This window comes from Scatophagus argus, chromosome 9 (genome assembly GCF_020382885.2).
Source record: "Scatophagus argus isolate fScaArg1 chromosome 9, fScaArg1.pri, whole genome shotgun sequence".
Taxonomy (NCBI): Eukaryota; Metazoa; Chordata; class Actinopteri; family Scatophagidae; genus Scatophagus; species Scatophagus argus.
Window position 1 is genome coordinate 15,856,495 of NC_058501.1, and position 21,136 is coordinate 15,877,630.

A 21,136-nucleotide genomic window follows, 5' to 3' on the forward strand; every position below is an offset into this window, starting at 1 on the left:
AAATGTTTTTAACTCTACTCTGCTCTGCCCCCAAATGAGTTTAGAATTAAACAAAAAACAGTTTCAGCTCGTGAAGGTCCTGTCATATTATAATCAATAAATCTGGGTTGATAGCTGCATTAAAGATCTTGGCTCCAATCTTCAAAAACATTGAGCGTATCAGTCAGTATCTCTAAGTACCTTGCTGCTGTACATTCAGTTTAGTACACTGAAGTTGTCATTGTTGAAGTTACGATAAGCAGTAAAATCAAAACCTCACACTGTTTTCCTCTGCATTTCTGTGTGTGAATCACTGCCTCCCAGCACTGGTCATGGTTTTGTTCTGGAAACTTTGATGCTCTGAGTTGGTGGGAGTTTTTACGTAAATTGTGAGTTTCAGATAAAAGCGTTAAAACGTTTACGATTCAGAGATCAAGCCACAGTCAGAATCAAAATTCCTTTATTTATCCCTGAGGGGAAATTCTTTGAATCCACAAATTTAGGCTCACATCTGTTATTATAGTTGGCATCCTGAGGGTTTTGTCTTGATGTGTTTGCAGATTATCTTTCATGTACAGATAAAATCTATGTTAGACATACATCTTGATTTATGATAAGCATTAAGTGTTTACGTTGATCTGCATCACATTCGAAACACTGAAGAGAAATCGGTGAGTAAATTTACTTCTGAGACGCATGCACATCAGAAAACTCAAATACTCAGGCACAGGCATATGATATAGTAGGAAATGTTAAAAATTTGAAATTGTTCAAAACATTATGACTGATATGTTGGTGATTTATTACTAGTCTAAAACGTAATCTAATATCCATATATAATAACAAGAGGAAGAGCTAACAACCAGAGCCACGTCACTGTTAAGCTATGAGCGTGATCTTTAGGGTCCTGGCAGCCTGTGGCGTTGTTATTTGGTTGTAAGTTCTCAGGGTTTCCCTCAAAATGGACTGGCAGACAGTTGTTGCCCAGAACCTCACAGGCCAGGATCAGATGTCTGGTTTCTTCTTGGACGCTCCTGATTCCACATGTCTGATTAATCCTCACGGTGACAAAAGTGAAAGACTGCCGGCTGATGCACAGGTTCTCCTTATACGTCACCCCTCCGTCGTTCGTGCACACATCCTTGACTCTGTCCAGGTCTTGTGGACTGAGAAAGGACTGGGTTGGTCTGTCACAGCTTGTATGATTCTCGATGAACGCCTGCCATTCATTCTGATCGAGAGAAGTGGGCATGCCGGAGATAATGTGCCGTTTGAGAAAGGTGTTGTAGCCGTTGTTCCAATTGGAGCGCTGGCAGGGAAAGTCGTTTTTAGCAAATGTCTGATGACCCAGCAGGAGACAGACGGCGAGAGTGAGAAAAGCCCCAAGAGCAGCCATTACCCAGCAGTCCTACAGTGAGATGACAAAGAACAAACAGCACACTTTAAACCCTTTCACCACAGCCCTCTTGTTTTACCAAAGAACTCGCTTGACACTGATAAAGTAAAGAGTGTGTGCACAGAGTTTGACGGAGCCACAGCTGTCTGTCTGTACAGGGTTTTTTTTAAAACATGAAACCAAAAGAGGATGTAGAAAACAGCTGCTTAATGAGAGAACTTCCCTACCTTGTTTCAGCACCAGTGGTTTCTGTGAGCTTCAAGTGACCTGTAGAGCTGCAGATGTGTGTCTACTCCACCGTGCTTCGGTTGTAGTTCGACATTTCACGTCACGTGTGTGTGGGAGTGGCCTGAACTGCATATGCATTGCTTTAATCTGTCCACACGGCTGTGCTTTGGAGCAACAGTCATGGTGAGAGGTAATCCAGTTACAGTTTATTTTTGCATGCTGACTGTGAGGGTCCTGTCCTCAGCACCGCTGTTTGTATATCCTTTTTTCAAATGGTAACTGTAATATATATTTCTATTGTGTGTTTTGGTCATCAGACAGGGCTTCAAAAATGACTACAGTATATTCCTCACTGTTCAATCCACACATAAAATGAAACATGACAAATATGAGAAATACATAAAAATCCAATAGGAAATGGTCTAGACTGAGCATGTAACAATATTTATTTTCAATTTATATTAATAGCTTAATCAGTTTAATCTGAGTGAGTATGGAAAAAACATGTCTTCCCTTTCAAATTAATTCAATTAAGCATCCTCTAACTTTGCATTTGTCAAGCCTGTAAAAGATTTGCCTGGTTTATTTTAATTTTGATCATTTTGATCCTGGGACACATCAAGGACTTTGTTAAATATTCCCACAGTCTGCATAGTGAAATGAATTAGGTTGTGCCTTGTATATTGAAGCTTAAAATACATCAATCAAACCCATAAAGAAAACCCTGCTGGAGGTTAAAGAAACTGACAGTCCAGATGGCACTTCAGGAAGAACATGCTGTTGCTGAACTGCTGATAGAGCTAAGGCAAGAAAACACTCAGATACAGTATCTACAGTATAGAGCTGAGTCTGATGGTATACAGTAAGTACAAAGGGTTATGTTTGAGGTCATCTATAGAGCACCTAAAAGCATAAAATGTCCCAAGCAGCACACATCTTGACAGTTTATCAATCCACCTGTCTATAATGTTTATGTCTTGGCAATCAAATGCATCAAATCTGCACTTTATAGTGGAAAATAAACCATTGGTGAGAAGAAAAGAAAGAATGACCGCGTAAGAATAAAATATTTGAGAGCAAGAATAGAGCCACAGTTGAGTGTGGATCAGCACAGTGTTCAAACCTACTGGCGAAAAGCAGTCAGAAACAGGGTGTATTAATAACTGCATATTAGTGGTGTACGTGACCAAAGAGAGGAACTACATGTCAGGCAGAGAAAATAAACTTAAGCATTTTAACAACTTTACCATCTTTGGGGTTAAGCATTCAAATACAGAGTTACTACAAAGGAAGTTGTGTGTGAAGATCCAGTGCCTGTCAAAGATAGGCTAAGCAAGACTACACTATTCAGCAAATTTTACTGAATTTTAACAAGTTAAAGGATGAGAATTTTTATGAAATAAAACCAAGTAGTCCCACTTATCCATCTTTCTTCTTTCTGTACCCTTTTAAAATTCTGGCATAAAATAAGAATCAGGACAAAGTCTGAAGCCTCATGTCCAACTGTAGTCACAAGCCATTAAGCAGTTTTTATGAGGCTCCAGAAAGTAGGACTTTAATACCAATCGAATTCATCTTCATTTGGACTTAAGCCACGTGTGACTTGAGTCCAGTCTGCTACAAACGGAAACCAGACAAGAGGCAGTAACTGTCATGAACCTTTAAAGTTCTCCATCCAGAGTTAAGTAGATTGTTTGAGATGATTCAGATCTCTAGTGGATCTACTGGACAGATATTTGGGAGAAGTTCTCAGCATCTTCTTACCATAAACACCTACCGTACTTTCAACTTTTCTCAGCTGTAGAAGATGCACCTAAATGTTGTGAAGAGGAGGTGGTGATCGTTTTAATGTGACATGATCCAGATATTATCACTCACAATAAAGAAGTCAAAGCAGGTAACATATCCAATCAATTATTTTTAATGAGGTGCTCACATTGACAAACTGTTTACAGCAACAACAAAAAAGACAGATTTTATTCTAATATATCGCATGTACATAAATATAACTCATCCACTTACAACAAAATGTGCTAAACTGATGACTAATGACAGATGAGGAAGCTCAAACCACTCTAATATCTCTAAGATGCAAACCTGTGCAGGGCAAAAAAAAGAAAAAAATAGACGTGTAGCCATAAGAGAGTAGTCATAAGTAACTCATAGAAACTTTACAAAAAATCCTACATGCCTTCATTCATTGCTCATTTGCTCATCTCATGCTTGAGAGTGCTGTGGGTCTGTTTGCAAATGTTTCAATTAAACTTACACAAAGACAAGAGGTTGGTCTCTGGGGCCTGGCAGCCTTTGGCGTTGTTATTTGGTTTTAAGTTCTTAGGGTTTCCCTCGAAATGGACTGGCAGGCACTTGTTGTCCAGAAGATCACAGGCCAGGATCAGATGTTTGGTTTCTTTTCGGACGCTCCTGATTTCACATGTCCGAGGTTCACTCCTCACGGTGACAAAAGTGAAAGACTGCCGGCTGATGCACAGGTTCTCCTTATACGTCGCCCCTCCTTCGTTTGTGCACACATCCTTGACTCTGTCCAGGTCTTTTGGATAGAGAAAGGACTGGGTTGGTCTGTCACAGCCTGTATTGTCCTTGATGAACTTCTGCCATTCATTCTGATCGAGAGAAGTGGGCATGCCGGAGATAACGTGCCGTTTGAGAAAGGTGTTGTAGCCGTTGTTCCAATTGGAGGGCTGGCAGGGAAACTTGTTTTTAGCAAATGTCTGATGACCCAGCAGGAGACAGACGGCGAGAGTGAGAAAAGCCCCAAGAGCAGCCATTACCCAGCAGTCCTACAGTGAGATGACAAAGAACAAACAGCACACTTTAAACCCTTTCACCACAGCCCTCTTTTGTTTTACCAAAGAACTCGCTTGACACTGATAAAGTAAAGAGTGTGTGCACAGAGTTTGATGGAGCCACAGCTGTCTGTCTGTACAGGTTTTTTTTTTTAAAACATGAAACCAAGAAAGGTTATAGAAAACAGCTGCTTAATGAGAGAACTTCCCTACCTTGTTTCAGCACCAGTGGTTTCTGTGAGCTTCAAGTGACCTGCAGAGCTCCAAATGTGTGATCTCTCCTCCACCGCGCTTCGGTTGTAGTTCCACATTTCACTTCCTGTGTGAGCAGGAGTGGCCTGAACTGCATATGCATTGCTTAAATCCATCAACACAGCACTTTTGTTTGTATATCTGTGTTTTGGTCATCAGATAGGGGTTCAAAAATGATTAGGATATATTCATCACAATTACATCCACATGTAACATGAGATGGGTCTTGATGAACTCAGGGTAGGGGAGGGGGCTGGAGCCTATCCCAGCTGTCAACAAGCAAGAGGTGGGGTACACCTGGAATGGTCACCAGTCAATCAGGGGCCCGACACACAACGACAGACAATCACACACTCACACCGACGGGCAGTGTCTCAGCTGTAGAGGATCCGCCTAAATGTTTTGAGGAGGAGGTGGTGAATTTTTAATGTGACCCGATCCAGATATTATCACTCACAATAAAGAAGTCAAAGCAGGTAGCATAGCCATTCAAGTATTTTAATGGGGTGCCCACATTGATGACCTATTTACAGCAAAAAAAAAAAAAAAGAAAAAAGAAAACAATAATCAGACAAAGATGACATATGGCACCAAAGTATCTTTTCTAACATGTACATAAATATAACTCATCCATTTACAACATAGTGTGTTCAGCTGAGTTCAGCTCATGTTTGGACAGCATCAGTTTATATGTATTATATATTAAATGGCTTCAGAATTAATTTGATAGGCTCTCCTGTGTATTTTAATACCAAACTGTGCAATGGGGGGAAAAGAAAAATCTAATATTACATTGGGTATGAATTCACATTTCATACAGTGCGGTGTGCGTGTGTTTCAAGGCAGGATGAACAATGTGAAACAAATAAACAATAACAAAAACAACAAAATATATCATACAAAGTATTTACATGAACCGATCACACATCCCAGGTGTTACAAGAGCCAGCAAATATTTAAACCAAGTGCTTCATGTGCAAACCAGAAAAACTGTCTGATAACAAGACTGCCAACATCACTGAATTTGGGTGAGGAAAAAAAAAAATTTAAATAGTTTTGTGATCGGACAGCAGGTGATTTGTCCTGTGACCACTGTGGTTTTTAAATGCGTTTGTGAATGTCTGGACAAACCCAAGAGTGAACTGTGCTGCCAGCTAGGGCTCAGTTTGAGGAGACGGTGAGGGTTCTTCTTTCTTTTCCCCTTCAGAGGTTGCGTTCAGAGCCACATCTTGTTTTTTCTCTTTTGCTTTCTCTGGTTCCTTCATCCTGAAACATCAAAGGGAGGAATCATTCCTACTAAATATGATACAGATATGCTGTCAGTGTAGTTTTACAGGTTCTCCAGCAGAGGTCCTCGTTTGTTCAAGAATACAGGGAGGGTTGTGCATACGTGTAGGACCATAAGGTAACTAGTGAAGCCCTAAATGTTACCACCATAAGATGGTTTAAACATGACAAAATGTTTTAGCTCACCAAGACTTAGACACTGTATATGATAATTAAGCGTGTAAATTAGTACAAGAAGGACGAAATGCATTAATGTGGATGTCCACTGGATGTGGCTGCATCACGCCTCCGCCGCAGTTTGATTGCATTTGAATAGCAGAACATTTGTTCTTTAGCAGCCAGTTGTCCAATACAGTTTTGAGTTGCTTTCACAGACTTGCTTCATGCTCCGACATGAAAAACCGAAGCTGCGACAAAGCCAAGGAACATGTCATGTGTGCATCCAGTGAACATTGTGAGTTACACTGTCGGTGCACTGCATCAACAGCCAGCTAACAAAACGCCTGAAACTTCAGGATTAAAGGGACAGTGCACCATAAAATCAAAATTACATATTTTTCCTCTACCTGTAGTGCCATTTATCCATCTAGTGTGTTTTGGTATTGGAGTTGCAGAATTGGACTTGTGGTGCTCAAATTCCCCCAAAAAATATTTTGACAAACTCACCAGTAATTTGTGCCCAGGAATCATGACGTGGTTACTCATATAATACACAGACCTTGTTGTGAGCAGTTTTATGCAGGAACTATGGAACATGAATGAGACGTTAGCCGACTAAGCTAAGTATCACTGCAATGCAGCCAAGGATGACACCATTAATGTGTACGTCTCGCCTTGTCACAAAGTTTTCTTCTGTCAGGTGTAGTTTGATTGAAAGAAAATAGTTCCTCCATGAAACTGTTCACAGCAAGGTGTGTGGATTAACCAGATCACGATTTCGGGAAAAGACATTGCTGTTGAGTTTGAGTACAAATGTATAAAAGTGTCATCTAGTTACATTATATTGAAGAGAAGGCAGACATCTCTACAGCTGATATCTCCAAACCTCAGCAGCTCAAAGAATCTAGATGGATAAATACCACTACAGGTAAGAGAAAAAGTACGTATTTTTGATTTTGGGGTGAACTGTCCCTTTAAAAGATTATCTTTCTTAGTATACACTGATGTTAAAGAATGTAGCACAGACAACACTATAGGAATTGTGATTTGTAATAAATTTATGTAATGCTATTTCGCTACTGAATTTCTTTGCGGAAGTTCTGTAAGCGCTAATACGTGATAGAGGTGTTAAAGTTTAGCCCAGGAGGATAAGTTACTGTGAATGGGTGGTTAATGCAAAGAGATGTGGTCAGGAATCTAACTCTTAGAAATCAAGTCAATCAAGAACTCAAGAAATCAAGGTTTTGAACAGTCAAGGTTTTGAACAGTGACCTTGGCATGGGAGCAGGCCGGTTACTGGGTAGGACATCCCAGCTAGAGGTAGAGCTGCCACAGATCAAAAGACAGAATCACATGACCAAAAACAGAGAAGGTATAAGAGATAACATTTTTCATTAGATGGAAGGATCGGAGGTGACATTTTAAAATAATTGCACAGAGCTGATTGACATTATGAAAGCCAGTGGTTCCCAAAGTGGGATGTAGGGGCCCCCTGAAGGCTGACGAGGATCCAAGACACACCCAGGCTAATGAGCAGCTTCATACTTCTTCTGTAATCTCGGGTTTAAGATCGATCACAGAGAGAAGATTACAGGAATCAAAGGTCTCACACATGCAACTATTAAAATAATATTTTTGTCCTTGAGAGTCTGAGATAACACATAGAGAGCATGCAGAACATGTGAACTAAGAAATGTTGAATCACTGGCTGGTGGGACACAGGGGGAAACCCACCACACACTTTCATCAGTCAGTGAGAGAAAATAATAAGAGTATTGGGAAAGAGCCATGTTATTGCAGCAGAGAGTCAGAGAGTCAGATTATCCTTAGCGCTGATCTTAGGGGTTGCGTTAAACTTTTATGGCGAAACCTTACAAAGAGGATTTACTGACATTTCCATGAGAGCCCACATAACAAGGCCAATATATCTGTCATAGGACAAAATCAGTCATGGAAGCTTACGGGGCAGACTTCTAATTTCTTTTGGGTTTTCAACGTTAATTTCAAATGTTCCCGCAGTGTACACACTTGGCTGTGGGTTCACAGGGCTTCTTTTTCAGCTTTGGTTTTCCGTCAAGTAAAATAGTAATTCAGTACCAATTAAAATGTGACATTATGTTCCCTGTTTTCTGCAGTAATCCTTTGTTTTTCATGGTATTAATCCAAGATCTGCGCTTAAGGTTTATCTGCCAAGCACATGAAGAAGAATAAGAAGTCACAAAAACAACACTGTCAGTGCTAGTTGTGCATCCCTGTCAGTACTGAGATCAGGTAAACCACCTGTTTACCACGACTGTTTCACGGTGGAGCAGTGTAAAAAATCTGTCGAGAGATAGGAGGTGGAGAATGAGAAGAGTCCGGATTCTTCCACAGTGACAGCTCCCACACTTTCTGCAGATCACCCCAGTTAAAGCAGAACAGCAGCAGAGAGGTGCCCGTCAGTGTCTGCCGGCAAACAGGCGCCTGACAGGACCGATTAACATGGCAAAGCTCCTTACCGTATCGTCTTCACGATGAAACGAACGATCACTGCCAGGCCTACACAGCCGCACATCACTCCTATTACTATGGCTGTGACTTCACCTGCAGAATAAAAACACAGAGAAACCTCCTACATCACAGCAGTGAACCAGAGCAGTTCAATTGTTCAGGGTTCTGATGGGATCATCAGTAGCGTCATCAGGACTGTAACTGTTTAATGCAAAAAACGTGCAGGAAAATCACATGCTGTCTTACCAGAGGAAAGCTCCTTCCCTGATTCTGAAACAAATACAAGACTGAATCAGTCATTAGAAACATAACTGCAGATTTTATCTTTATGTCAGACAGCTCTTACACATCGGTTTATTGGTTTATCTAAGCAGAATCTGCTGTTCAGCTCTTTTAAAATTTTATGTCTAGTCAGTCTCGCTGCCTTTGACAGCAGTGCTGATATCACAGGCCTTCCAGTTCAGTCACTCACAACAATGAGCACTTTACACAAATTCTTTCTCCTTTGTCTTTGTCTACCCCTCTGTCACCCTCTTTCACTTCTCTGTGTCTCTTTTTTCCTCTCCCTTTTTCTCAGTTGGACTCGTGTGACAACAATGGAGTCAGTGTTTCGTTTTTGCAAATCCTTTTCTCTAATCAGCTCACAAACAAACACTGCTCTCCCATGCTTTTCCACCACTCTGCCTCTATTTCCACCTCTCTCTCTCCCCCTCTCTCTCTCTCTCTCACTCTCTCTCTCTCTCTCTCTCTCTCTCTCTCTCTCACTCTCTCTCTCTCTCCAAAGGCTTTTTTCCCTTGAACAAAGTCATCAGTAATCCTCAATATTCTTACATTTCTCTCCACATTCCACTCTTCACTCTCTGCATGGGTTGTGCTAATTGCTAGCTTTGGTCTACATGGCCACCCACTGCCTTGTTGTTGCGGTTTGCCTTATGAGCAGCATGCTGGCATCAAAATCCAATAAGGCAGAAGTGCTGCTGGGGTGAAACACTGGAGTTCACAGCAGTTTGTCAGTGACCTTTTGAAACTTCATCTTTTTTGCACATAACTGCAATTAAATAATTGCACAATAATACATGTATTTATTGTGATTAATGATTTATATTTAATAGTTTGGAACTTTGTACAACTGGTTGGACTTGGACACTGGACGCTTTATCTGGGACAGGATTTCTTACTATTTTATTGTTGTTATTATTTTTACAAACCAAATAATCAATTTATGGAGAAAATAATCAGTCCAATTACAATAAACATCGGTTAGAAACCTTTAAGAATTAGCTCCACCTGAACCATCTACAACGGTAAAATACTGCTTTTAAATTATTATCTTAATGTAGTAATTATCTAATGATCTGATGTATAACAGTACAGTTTCTGTACTTTTACTTGTAATACAGTACGTGTATTTTCCTAAAGAATACTTTTACTTGATTAATATTTTTAATGTTGGACTTAAGCACTTAAGCACTTGGATATTTCCTCAGTAACTTCATATATTACAGCATGTGTTTATCTTTTCATGTCGGCAGTCAACATGGGCGAGTGGGTGTCATGTTTTATAACGACATTCTCTGTCTGTCTGACCTGCAGTGAAGGAGGTGAAGACGACCCTGTGGTTTAGCGGCTGTGTGGCGCGGTAGTTGTCCTGCAGCAGCATCCTGTCTGCTTCTTCAGCTCTGGTGGAGTAAAGTATTGTCTCCATCTTCAGCAGCTGCAGTGGAGAGACAGATGGAGAAAAAACAGAAACTCTTTGAAACTTAAAACAGAAAGTGAAAGTCAACAGCCTGGCATTAAAGTGACAGGTTTATCAGTAGCTCAAATACAGTAAAAGGCACAGAGTAAATTTAATCAGTGAGTAATTTCTTTTCTGGTGCAAATGAGGACGGTTTAAATATTAGTTTATTTTAAATTCCTACATAATGATTACATTAATTTAATAAATAGACGTACGAGTCATTTCACATACTGACTCGATCCTGTAGATTCAACCTGAGTCTGAAGATGTACATCAAAATGCAGCTGTTTTCTTCATGGTGTTACTTCTGCGTTATACTAATGTCATACAGTCTGAAAACAGGGATTACTATAAAAGATTTCGTAAGATGAAATCTACCACTAAGAAGATTGTTGGGTGAATCAACAGCAAACGTGGCAGCAAATCCCAAAATGCCAGCAGTGCAGTGTGCTACATCAATGATTGATGCAGGATTATCTATTATATATTTTCACTTCTTATAACAACATAAGAGCATTCTGTCTAGAAAGTGGGAAATAATAAGCTCTTTGGTGATTTGATAATAGAGCGTAGGAGGGCAGTAATTAGCAGCTGCAGTTTGAAATGATCAAATAATTTGGTGATTGCATCAATTTTCTGTTGAAGTTAAGCGTGACTGCTTTGGTTTAGATATGTTGACGGTAACGAGAGTGAAAATATTCACATCACCAGACTGTGTAAGACCAATTCACAGTTAGGTGTTCCTCTGCTGGGTGTTGCTGTTGTTGTTAAAAAAAATTAATGTATGTGGCATCTACTTTAGATGAGTCTGAGTGTCTCAACTTCACCTGTGCCTTGGAGATTTGAACTCTCTCATGGAATAGAGTCCAGATCACACTCTGGTAGCAGGGAGGTGTCGTTAGGGAGCCGTTGTAGCGGTAGTAGCGTTCCAGATCCTTCGGGAGCAGGGACTGGATGTCAAAGGCTGGGATGGACACCTTCTGATCTGCCAGTGAGCGCAAGGAGGAGAAAAAATATTATGTGAGTTGTCGAAGGTACTACTGATTGAGCTAAATTTCATATTTTTTTTTTTTGGTTGAAGCAGCCCCCCACAGAAATAAAACAGACTGAATAACTGTGCTGTTTTTATCCCTCTGTTGTTGTTCCATCTTAAACTGCCAGAGCAACATGTTTTTTCTTTCTTATGTTTTACTTCTAATTGTGAACATTTTCAGTGAGCTGTGACTGGAGAAGGTGGGGAACCAATCTAATTTTACAGTCCAAAAAAGGAAATGCCGCAAACAGCAAAAATGATCCAAAGTATTCACAAACTCTTATAAACAGTGTTTGATTCAGAAGAAAACACATTCCTAAATTATTCAATTATAAGAAAATGTTAAGGAGGTGTATGCAAAATGTGAATATGTGAATTTCAAGGTCAGACTTACCAGCATGTCTGACGCGGCTCAGGTAGTTGAGGATGTTGTTGAATGCCGGGTTTGTCTCCTCACCCGTCTGGGACACCAAAACTCAGGCTTAACTGTTTATTACATTGCTTAAAAATTCTCCAACTAAAGTGTAAAACCGTTACTTTTTTTATTATTATTTCCTAATTTAATAATCATTAGCATAACATTTCTACTGTTTATTGGTATTGTTTAATCACCACGATGAGAATTCCCAAAACGGCCAAGCCGTCCCTCTGTGTCATGGCAGTGGACATGTTGGGGTAGAGCTCAGAGTTGTAGTGCACCACATGCAGCTGGAGGGAGGAAGAACACCGTTAGAGGAAGAAAGACGTCCTGGTTTCCTTTCGTGGCAGTTGAGGGTTAAAGAAAAAAGGGCAACGGGAGGGAGAGACTTGGAGAGAGAAAGCTGAGTTTCCACGCAGAATGTGACTGAAGAAAAAAAGAGTCAGAGGAATCTGATGTGATTGAGGAAGAGCTTAATTGCCTCATTATGTAATAACAGCACCACACATGACAGGTCCTGTTTTTTGACAAATTTGTCCTCTCCTCGATCTTGTTTGTGTCCTTTTTTTGCATCATTTCATTGACTCTACATGATTTTTGTCTTTTTAATCCGCTTAAATTCCCTCACGCCTCCTCGTCTCCAACCGCTCACCCCTGAAGGAACTGGTGTGTTGGCATACCTGGACCTGACAGATGGACAGGAAGTGAGCTTACTGTCCCCGAGTACTTTGTTCTTTTTCTGCTCTTTTAGGTTATTCAGTCATTTACAATTCAATTTGATCTTTATGAACAGAAAACTTTCTCTGCTGTTGCTCTTCTGTCCCGGCATTCCTCTCTCAGCTACAGGACATGAGTTCAGTGTGTTCAGTGTTTCCAGTTCTATCCCAGACTAAACCAGAACAGGGATCCAAGCTCACTCAGCTATAACAGATTTGTGTGTGTGTGAGAGAGAAAGAAAGTAAGAGGTAAAAAGAGGGCTATAGTCACAGAAGACAGAAGACAAGACCAAGAAAGCAAGACGCAAGCCAGAAAGAAAACGACTTCAGTTTCTGAATGTAAACCCAAGATTTTAAGACAACAAAACAACATGTTAGTTCAGAGGATACGGTTATGTTTTCAGTTTTCTTGCATTATCAGTCAAAAGCCTGAAAGTATTCAGTATATATATATATATATATATATATATATATATATATATATATGATAACAAATAATGTTTGGCATTTCTGTTGGAAAGATGACAGAAATGATGAATTAACAATCATAATAGTGATAATAGTAATAATTTTCTGTCGAGCAACTAATAGATGAGACCAATTGTTGGTTGTTGTTTAATTTTTAATTATTATAATTATTATTATTTTTATTATTATTTATTTTTATTATATTATTATATATCAGTTTCCTAAGATAGGTGAGCACCGTCACTTTTATCAAATGCTACTGGAACAGAGATAAACAATGCATTTTTTAGGGACTATTTCCAGCTGTGCATTAATACACAATTTGTGCTCACAGTACTGTGAACAAAAGTCAAGAGAAGTTTCTGTCATTATGTTTTCACATAATTTTGCATTGCTGACCCTTGCATGAGTATAAATGTTCAAGTCAACATGAGCTTGGGAGCTTCCTTTCTCTCCACCTTGTGTGTATGCTTGTGGATGTCCTGCAGAAATGTATTCATACACTGATAAAATCTGCACCGTAATCCATTACCAATCTGCTGTTAATTCTTTGTATGATCATAAAGGCTCCATTAAATCTCACATATCCCCAAAAGTCATGAAGTTAAATGTGTGGCATCCTGACAGTATATGCCCTTTAGTCTCTCTTCGTGTATTCGTGCCTCGATGGTGTGGCCTATCGTCATGCTGGGCCATCACCAGTAAAGCATTATTTCCACAACATATTATTCCAATCTTTTACTTGCGCAAATGTCACCTCATAACTTGGTATTATTAAAAACTCATCATTTTCTCCTTCCCAACAATGAACAGAAAGCAGATTCCTGTGGATGCAGGTCACCCAATCTCAGTCATCAGTCTTGATTCAGAGTGACTTTTTCTTCAATTTAAATACCATCAGAATTGTTAGATTCACAAGAGGTACACTCTCACTTCTTACTTGTATAAAATCCTGGCTTTCTTAGAAAACTATGACTATCTCGTCATATGACCTTGATTGCCCTTTACAGATTTCACAACAACTGGCTGCGATTTGCCACACGCTCGTCACTTTAATGTTTACAGCAAGCTGTGTTTAAACATACCTCTGCATCCGCACTCAGCCCGTTGATGGTGTGTTCGCTGCCCCCGTGACTTGGGCCGCCGCTGCCCCAGTGGAGGTGCATTTGTGCAGCTGTAAAGAGCCAGGGCAGCCCCCCCAGTCCCATCCAGTCTGGCAACTCGATTACCGCTGATGGAGAGAACGACAAGACAAACACTGACTCTCTAAAATCATGGACTCGGACTGAACGTGAAATACTATGCAGGCATGTGATGAGAATTTTTCTTTAGAGTGAATAGGAAAAAAAATCTTAAAATATGAATTGAACTGGGTATAAAAGGTTTGCTGCTAGGTTACATGTGAGGATGGTGCAGTATAAACAGATCAACCGTAAGGCTGCTGGGATACCTGGAAGAGAACAGCTGGCTGCCATATTTACCTGTGTGTCCGTTATTGTAGAGAGTGAAGGGCTTGTAGCCATGCTGACTGTAGCCCAGTGGGGTCAGAGGCATCAGACCGGGGTCATATTTAGTCTGGGTGGTTACCACATCAACGGGGGACTGAGCAGTCCCACCACAGTCGGGGAAATACTGCAACCACTCAGACTGACCCACCAAGCCTTTGACAGGAGAAAAAACAGAAACAACGATGTCACCCTGTTCACACAGGCCACTGACTCCCAGTTATTTAGTGAAAAGCCTCCATTGATCAGTCTCTAATTAAACAAGACAATTACTCCTCCTATTCACAGCCTGATGGTGGTAATGATACTGAATGTCTAAAAATGTGTGATATGAGGTTTGAGGTTTGATCGAGCGGGCCGATGAAAGCCATTTATACAGCAAGTCTGTGACCGACTCTACTGAATGAAAGCTGCTCTGGAGCAGACCGTCAACACCAAAACTGAAATCACACTCAAGCAGGTGACCCAGGCTCTTTACTGAGTAGGCAATAATAAATACTCGTTGTGACTTCAGCCTCACGTCACCTCTTCCAGCCTTGGTTGTACAGTATTATCCTAGTAATACTGTACGATTCTGTTATATTTCTGCATCATTATTACTACTACTATCAAAAGCATCATTATTAATACTGTCACTGTCATTCCAATACTCTGTTGTTATCGCTGCTGTTATGCACCTTTGTCTATCTACCCCCACACTCTCTCTCTCTCTCTCACAACAACAACCCAACCGGTCAAGGCAGATGGCCGCCCACACTGACCCGGGGTCTGCTCCGAGGTTTCTGCCTTCTTAAAGGAAGTTTTTCCTCGTCACTGTCGCCAAGAGCTTGCTCATGGGGGTTTTGTTGGGTCTCTCTAAAAATCAAATTAAAGAGTTTGGTTTAGAACTGCTCTAATTGGAAAGTGTCATGAGATAACTGCACTATATAAATAAACTGAATAGAACTAAATTAATATTCTGGTGTCCTCAGTATCGTTGTAGTTAAAACACAGTAATATATCAACCTCATGGGGTGTAGGTCTCAAAGGTGTTACAAAACTGTATACTAAAATGTAATTTAGCTTAATAAATACCTGTAAAATCTGGTCACAAAATGTAACTTTTTATTTTTCATCAACACAGAAGCAAGCAATGTTTTTTTTTCTATCTCTGACATGAGAAATTATTTCCTCTGTAAATAAAAAAGAAATTGTCATTAATCAAGATTATTCTTCATTTACAACAGTTGTAACTTTTCTTTTCTGCTCTGTTTATTTTTTTTTCAAAATATAAACACTATTCTTGAGTTCCCGCAGACATTGCAAACAAATGTAATTACTGTATTTTCATTTTAGACTACTGTAACGCGTAATCAGAATTTTGAAACTGGATGTTGTCTTGATAAAAGAATTGCTTATTGAAGGCAAAGACATAAAAAAAAAGCTGCATTTTTTTGTGGTCGTAACACTGATGATTAACCTCCTATTTCAATTTTATATGGTTCCCACATATATCAAACATACAGGATTACAAGTGTGAATCCTGAGTGGCAAATTCAGTGTTTGAAAAATAATTAATACCCACTTAATGATTAAATGATAATAATAACAAATGTTTAGAAAATCTGTACTCTTAGAAAGACAGTACAGAACATAACGTAACACAACATGATGCTTACAGTCAGGTTACTGTAAGCATCTGCTGCATGTAGCAGGTCGTTTACTGCTGTCCAATATCAGCTAATGTATACTTACTGTATACTACTATAGCATAATATCCTCTATACTTTAAATTCTTAGAAACACTGTTATCATATGTCAGTTGATGTGAAACAGAAGAATTTAATTAAAAGCCAGACAGAGAAATATTGAGAAACTGCAGGACTGCAGGAGGGGAGAGCGACTGAGGCCCTGATTCACTGAGTAAAAGAGAAACTGGTCTCCCCAATTGCATAATAAAAGAAATGGAAAAAAAAGGCGGTGTCTGAAAGAAAAAGAGTGACAAGTGAGTCGAAGAATCTGAATTTCAATTGCAAGGACAGGAATGCTTTAGAAAATAAGCACAGCACTGACATGTTTTACACCCACACACACACACACACACACACACACAAAGGTGAGTCCAATGAGAGTATTCAATGATAGATTTGCTGTTGCATGTTTTGCAAATGTTAAAATTCGAGCATATAGCATATTTCTGTTAAAAAACAGAGATGAGACTTAATGCAGTACTGTAACACATCATGGTCTTAACATGGTCTTAACCTGTTCAGATGAAACACTTCTTCTACATAAATACAGTAAGTGCAACAGGCCTGGTTGTCCCTACGATCATCTCTCTCTCTCTCTCTCTCTCTCTCTCTGCACACACACACAAACACGCACACACAATGTAAGGAGGGCTCTTAACATTACTGATGTAAACACATACCACATCTCTTCTCCCACTGCCTGCAACCCCCACCTTGCCCTTCTAATCTCCTCTCTGCCCCCTACCCCTCACTTCTTTCCACAGCAAAGCCCCGCACCGCGACCCAACTTCAAAAGTGAGTCCCGCGGCCCCTCCATTGGTCGACATGGAGGTCACCATAGCAACGGGAGGCCGAAAATTCTAACCCTCTGCGCCTGCTCTCCCTCTCCCTAGCATGCTACCCCTGTCCTGAATACAGCCAGGAACAAAGACACACACACATATATGCAGATTCACTCACTCAGACATGATGAAGGACTGATGGAACATGAGACTAACCTTCCCTTGATTACTTTACATAACTCTCTCATCTCTCATGGAAAGGAGCATCTCTGAAAGCGTGTAATTCTGCTCTTTCGTGTGACAAAAATATTGTGCATAACAAAAATTACTTTCCACTTCAGCAAACAGCTCGGCAACGGCCACATCATGCGATGCCGTGTCGCACAACATACCACACACACACACACACACTGACTCATTCAAACTCTGTCTGTGAATTACATTGACTTTTATTTTGAAAATTCACGACAAATGGAGAATTTAAATGTATCTGAATGCAACACATGCAACTGGCTACTAGTCTAAGATTAGAGCGCATGTTTCTGGACCAGACACTGGCCTCTTTACCTACTATAATAAAGCCTAAATGGCCTGCATGTAGACACCAGCTTGCTCCAGGCACAGCCTCTACAGTTTGCTGTCTTTTCTGTATGTACTCTACATTGGTGTTGCACTCCTGAATGCATGCAGAGAGTGGTGGTCTGTGCGCCCCATTCATTCCCACAATGTCATTGTCCACAGCATAGGCAGCCAGTGTGTGTCCACAACACAATAAACACATAAGTTATTGTGCACTGCAACAATAAGGGCATGATTTGGTATGCTTTTGCTTCATCCCGTCCCATCTCCCTCTTTCTGTCCAACAGCCTCATCCTCATGCACCTGCCTCCACTCTGCCTGCCTCTCTGTCGGCCTTTTCCTTGCTTTCTTCCTCTCCATCTCCCACCAACCCTTCATCATCTCAGTGTGACTGCTGTGCTCATGCCAGCTTGTTGAACTGTAACTAATACAGACAGACATGGAAGTAGAGGAAAACAGAAGGAGAAGGACTGGGAGATGTGAGGGGTGTAAAGGGACCAATCCTACCCAATTTATAGACGCTTTTATGATAGTTATAATGCTGCGTGTGCGTAGTTTCATTCAGGTAGCAGAATTGGAAAAATTCATGTCTTTGTTATTAAACACTATGAGATTTGACTAGAACAACAACAAAAAAAATCAGTTATACCAAATGTCTCCACTTCCTGTTTATTACAGAATTGACTTCATGATTTTGCTCCTGGTCTATGAAGCTCTTAACAGTCAGCAGATTATTCATTATAGGTGACATAGAAACATCTCCAGATTATCATCCATTCTCTGTGTGGTGCCCTTTTTGTTGTTGTTGTTGTTTTTTTTTAGTTTTGTTTTCACTCTCTGCTGCACTTTGAATTTCTTTTCCATGAGATTTTACTTAAAGCATAAACTCAGACTTACCAGTGTATGTCCAGGTAATTTCCTCTGAAAAAGAAAATTTAAAAAATCTTACTTTAGCCAGTTTAAAGTGTCATATTTGTGATTTAAATATTACATATTTCACATACTTCACTGCACATTTTACTTTACTTTATATGCTGTGTTTTCATCACTAATCACATCACTAATGTTGTTGTGAGTTGTTAATTCTTAAGCACAACAATCCGCAAATACTGCTTATCCCATTTTACTACTGCTCCACTACAGCAACACAGTGAAACACCCATATCAAAACAAAACAAATCTGAGTTAATTAAAATCTTACCAGCAGCAGGGGCAGTTGTCCGCTGCAAACACTGAAGTATTAGGAGAATAAAAAGACACAAAGAGTCCATGTTAGCCCTCCTTACCCAAACACAGAAATGAATAAAAGTGGACGAAGAGATGAGGAACAAATGAGAGAGAGAGAGAGAGGGAGAGGGAGAGAGAGGGAGAGAGAGAGGGAGAGAGAGAGAGGGAGAGGGAGAGAGGGAAGGGGAGGGAAACTGACTGGGTCCAGCGATCCCACCTGCCACAGCTCTGTTTAACAGTGTGGATGTTGCAGGCTGGCTTCCCTCTAGCATTCAGGACACCAGAACGGATCTCAGCAACAGACAGACGAAAGTATGAAAAGAAAGGAGAGAAAGAGGGGGCAGAGGTGGGGAGAAATCAGTGAGAGACCATGCCACAAGTGAGGCCGACAGAGTGGAGAGAGGGACGCTGCAGTGAAAAGGAGGTTACTGCACGGGAACAATGGGGAACAAAAATGGCAATAGGACTGAAGGAGAGTGAATATGAAAGAGGCAAACAGGAGCCATGTGATGCAGATACGGAGCAGAAATGAACATGGGTCAGTCTGAGAGGAGATGTCAGACACGCTAAAATTTCCAAAAAGTGTTCTCGAATTATTGCTGGGTTGAAGTCCTTTTTTGTCATTGTAACTTCGTCGGCTAGAAAATACTGAGTCAGATGTGTCACTCTGACTAATACAGTGGTTTACTAGTATAAAGTGTTTAATACAAAGCAATGATATGTGATGTGTGTTTAATTAAAGTGTCATTTGTCTTTTTCACACTGACTTGTCACTTGTACACAGTTGTGCTTCAGTTTATACTGAAATGTCAGTGACATCTGTCATTTAAATGTGAACTGTATACATTGCTTATTTATGGTCTACATCATATGTTAGGGACATCTTTTATATGCTGTACATTTGATGTTTTTAATTTAATTTTAGACTTTTTTCTTTTATTGAGAGTGTCTTGGTGAGAGAATTTCATTGTTGAGATTCTCTTCTCCACAAATGTTGATAAACTTGAATACTTTTTACAGGGCTGGAGTGTTAAAGTAAACCTTATGTGTCTGAAAAAGTGAATTATTTGTAACAAATGACTTTATGACCATTTGTAGGCTAGTCTGCTCATTTCCATGAAGTATCTTTATTTTGAGGAAAAATGTAAAAAAAAAAAAAGCAAGAATATATTGATAAGTTTTAAATACTGATGTGCCCTTGAGCAAGGCACTTAACCCCCCAATATGCTCACCGGGCACTTGATGCTGCCCACTGCTCCTGTGTGTGTTTCACTGCATGTAATTTGCTGGGTGTTGCATGTGTGTTCAAGGATGGGTTAAATGCAGAAGTCAAATTCAGTATGTGTATGTAAAAAATATATATACTGCTAATAAAAGATTCTTCTTCTTCACATATCATATCGTGCTATATGTTCTCCCATATCCATCCAAGTTTATTTCATGTGCACATCCTAGGCTCCAGTACTGTATGTGGTATTTAGAGTACTTACTGTAAGAATAATTTGCAGTGTAAAAATGTGAAAAAAATGTATGAAAGCAGTGAAGATCCACCCCATAATAACTGTTTTATGTGTATAGTAAATTACTTCTTATTAGTTTTCGTTTGCCATGTGGAGACTCTGAAGGCCTTTTTCACTGAAGACATTCTGATATATTTCTCATTCTTTATCACCATTTCTGAATGTTTTATGTGACATTTAGGCAAATGACTACTGTCTACATTTAGTTTATTTTTGTTTTCTTCTGAGGGGAATGGATTTTCTCTCCACAATATTGTTAGAATTATTTAATTGTGTCACATGCAGAATTGTCCATTGAATTGTCAAGACCGCATTTCATGAATGCCGCTGATATGGAGCTGCTGTAAAGTCCAGCAGTAATGTTATCAGAGGATAAGTTGAGTGTTGATGGAGCTCCTTCCACCATACTGTCCTTTCTTGAATCCCACAGAGGAACGTGTCTCTGCACGCCAGTGGAAAGTATAAGATCATCTAACATTAAACTGGATGTCTTTGCTTGCTGCAAAATGGATTCTGTTTGTGATGACATAACAGCAAACGTGTATGAGGATTGTTGTGGCATACGCAATTCTTCCACCGCTGCATTGCAAGGGGGAGCATCAGGTGTGAGGTTTCCTGTTTGCTGAAGTGCAGTAGTCACTTTGATTGCACAACAGCAGTCCGTTAGCTTCGGTGTGTGGGCATTCAGTCAGTGAAAACATGTAGGACAAGACTGTATGAGAATTAGGAGTCGAGGAACACGCTTCCGTCTCGTCTCTCACTCACTCACTGACACAATAACTTCATTTTGACTCACGGGTTAAAGGTTTAGGGTGAGTTAGA

General features: G+C 40.0%; 2 protein-coding genes and 1 long non-coding RNA gene across 3 annotated transcripts; all 3 read right to left on the reverse strand.

Moving 5' to 3' along the window:
* Positions 1–731: 731 nt before the first annotated feature.
* LOC124064906 lies at positions 732–1,740 on the reverse strand. Its single transcript, XR_006844334.1, has 2 exons — positions 1,603–1,740; positions 732–1,387 (listed from the first exon to the last, which is right to left on the reverse strand). It is a non-coding gene; the product is annotated as an uncharacterized LOC124064906 (long non-coding RNA).
* Positions 1,741–3,454: 1,714 nt separating this feature from the next.
* Positions 3,455–4,748, reverse strand: LOC124065369. The gene is made up of 2 exons (XM_046400693.1): positions 4,624–4,748; positions 3,455–4,404 (listed from the first exon to the last, which is right to left on the reverse strand). Exon 2 carries the CDS (start codon positions 4,390–4,392, stop codon positions 3,859–3,861), a length of 534 nt encoding a protein of 177 aa, XP_046256649.1. The 5' UTR covers positions 4,393–4,404; positions 4,624–4,748; the 3' UTR covers positions 3,455–3,858.
* Positions 4,749–5,153: 405 nt separating this feature from the next.
* On the reverse strand, positions 5,154–18,863 carry ca14 (carbonic anhydrase XIV). The gene is made up of 11 exons (XM_046400692.1): positions 18,769–18,863; positions 18,465–18,488; positions 14,453–14,632; positions 14,057–14,202; positions 11,982–12,077; positions 11,764–11,830; positions 11,164–11,321; positions 10,186–10,312; positions 8,845–8,868; positions 8,607–8,691; positions 5,154–5,928 (listed from the first exon to the last, which is right to left on the reverse strand). The coding sequence occupies exons 1-11, from the start codon at positions 18,836–18,838 to the stop codon at positions 5,817–5,819; spliced, it is 1,089 nt and encodes a 362-aa protein (XP_046256648.1). The 5' UTR covers positions 18,839–18,863; the 3' UTR covers positions 5,154–5,816.
* Positions 18,864–21,136: the final 2,273 nt, after the last annotated feature.

Coding starts and splice junctions, on each gene's coding strand:
- LOC124065369 (XM_046400693.1), bottom strand. CDS start 4,392: ATGGCTGCTCTTGGGGCTTTTCTCACTCTCGCCGTCTGTCTCCTGCTG.
- ca14 (XM_046400692.1), bottom strand. CDS start 18,838: ATGGACTCTTTGTGTCTTTTTATTCTCCTAATACTTCAGTGTTTGCAG. Junction 11,322..11,763: donor GAGCCGCGTCAGACATGCTG/GTAAGTCTGACC, acceptor GCTCACTGGCAG/ATCAGAAGGTGTCCATCCCA. Junction 8,692..8,844: donor AGGGAAGGAGCTTTCCTCTG/GTAAGACAGCAT, acceptor TTTATTCTGCAG/GTGAAGTCACAGCCATAGTA.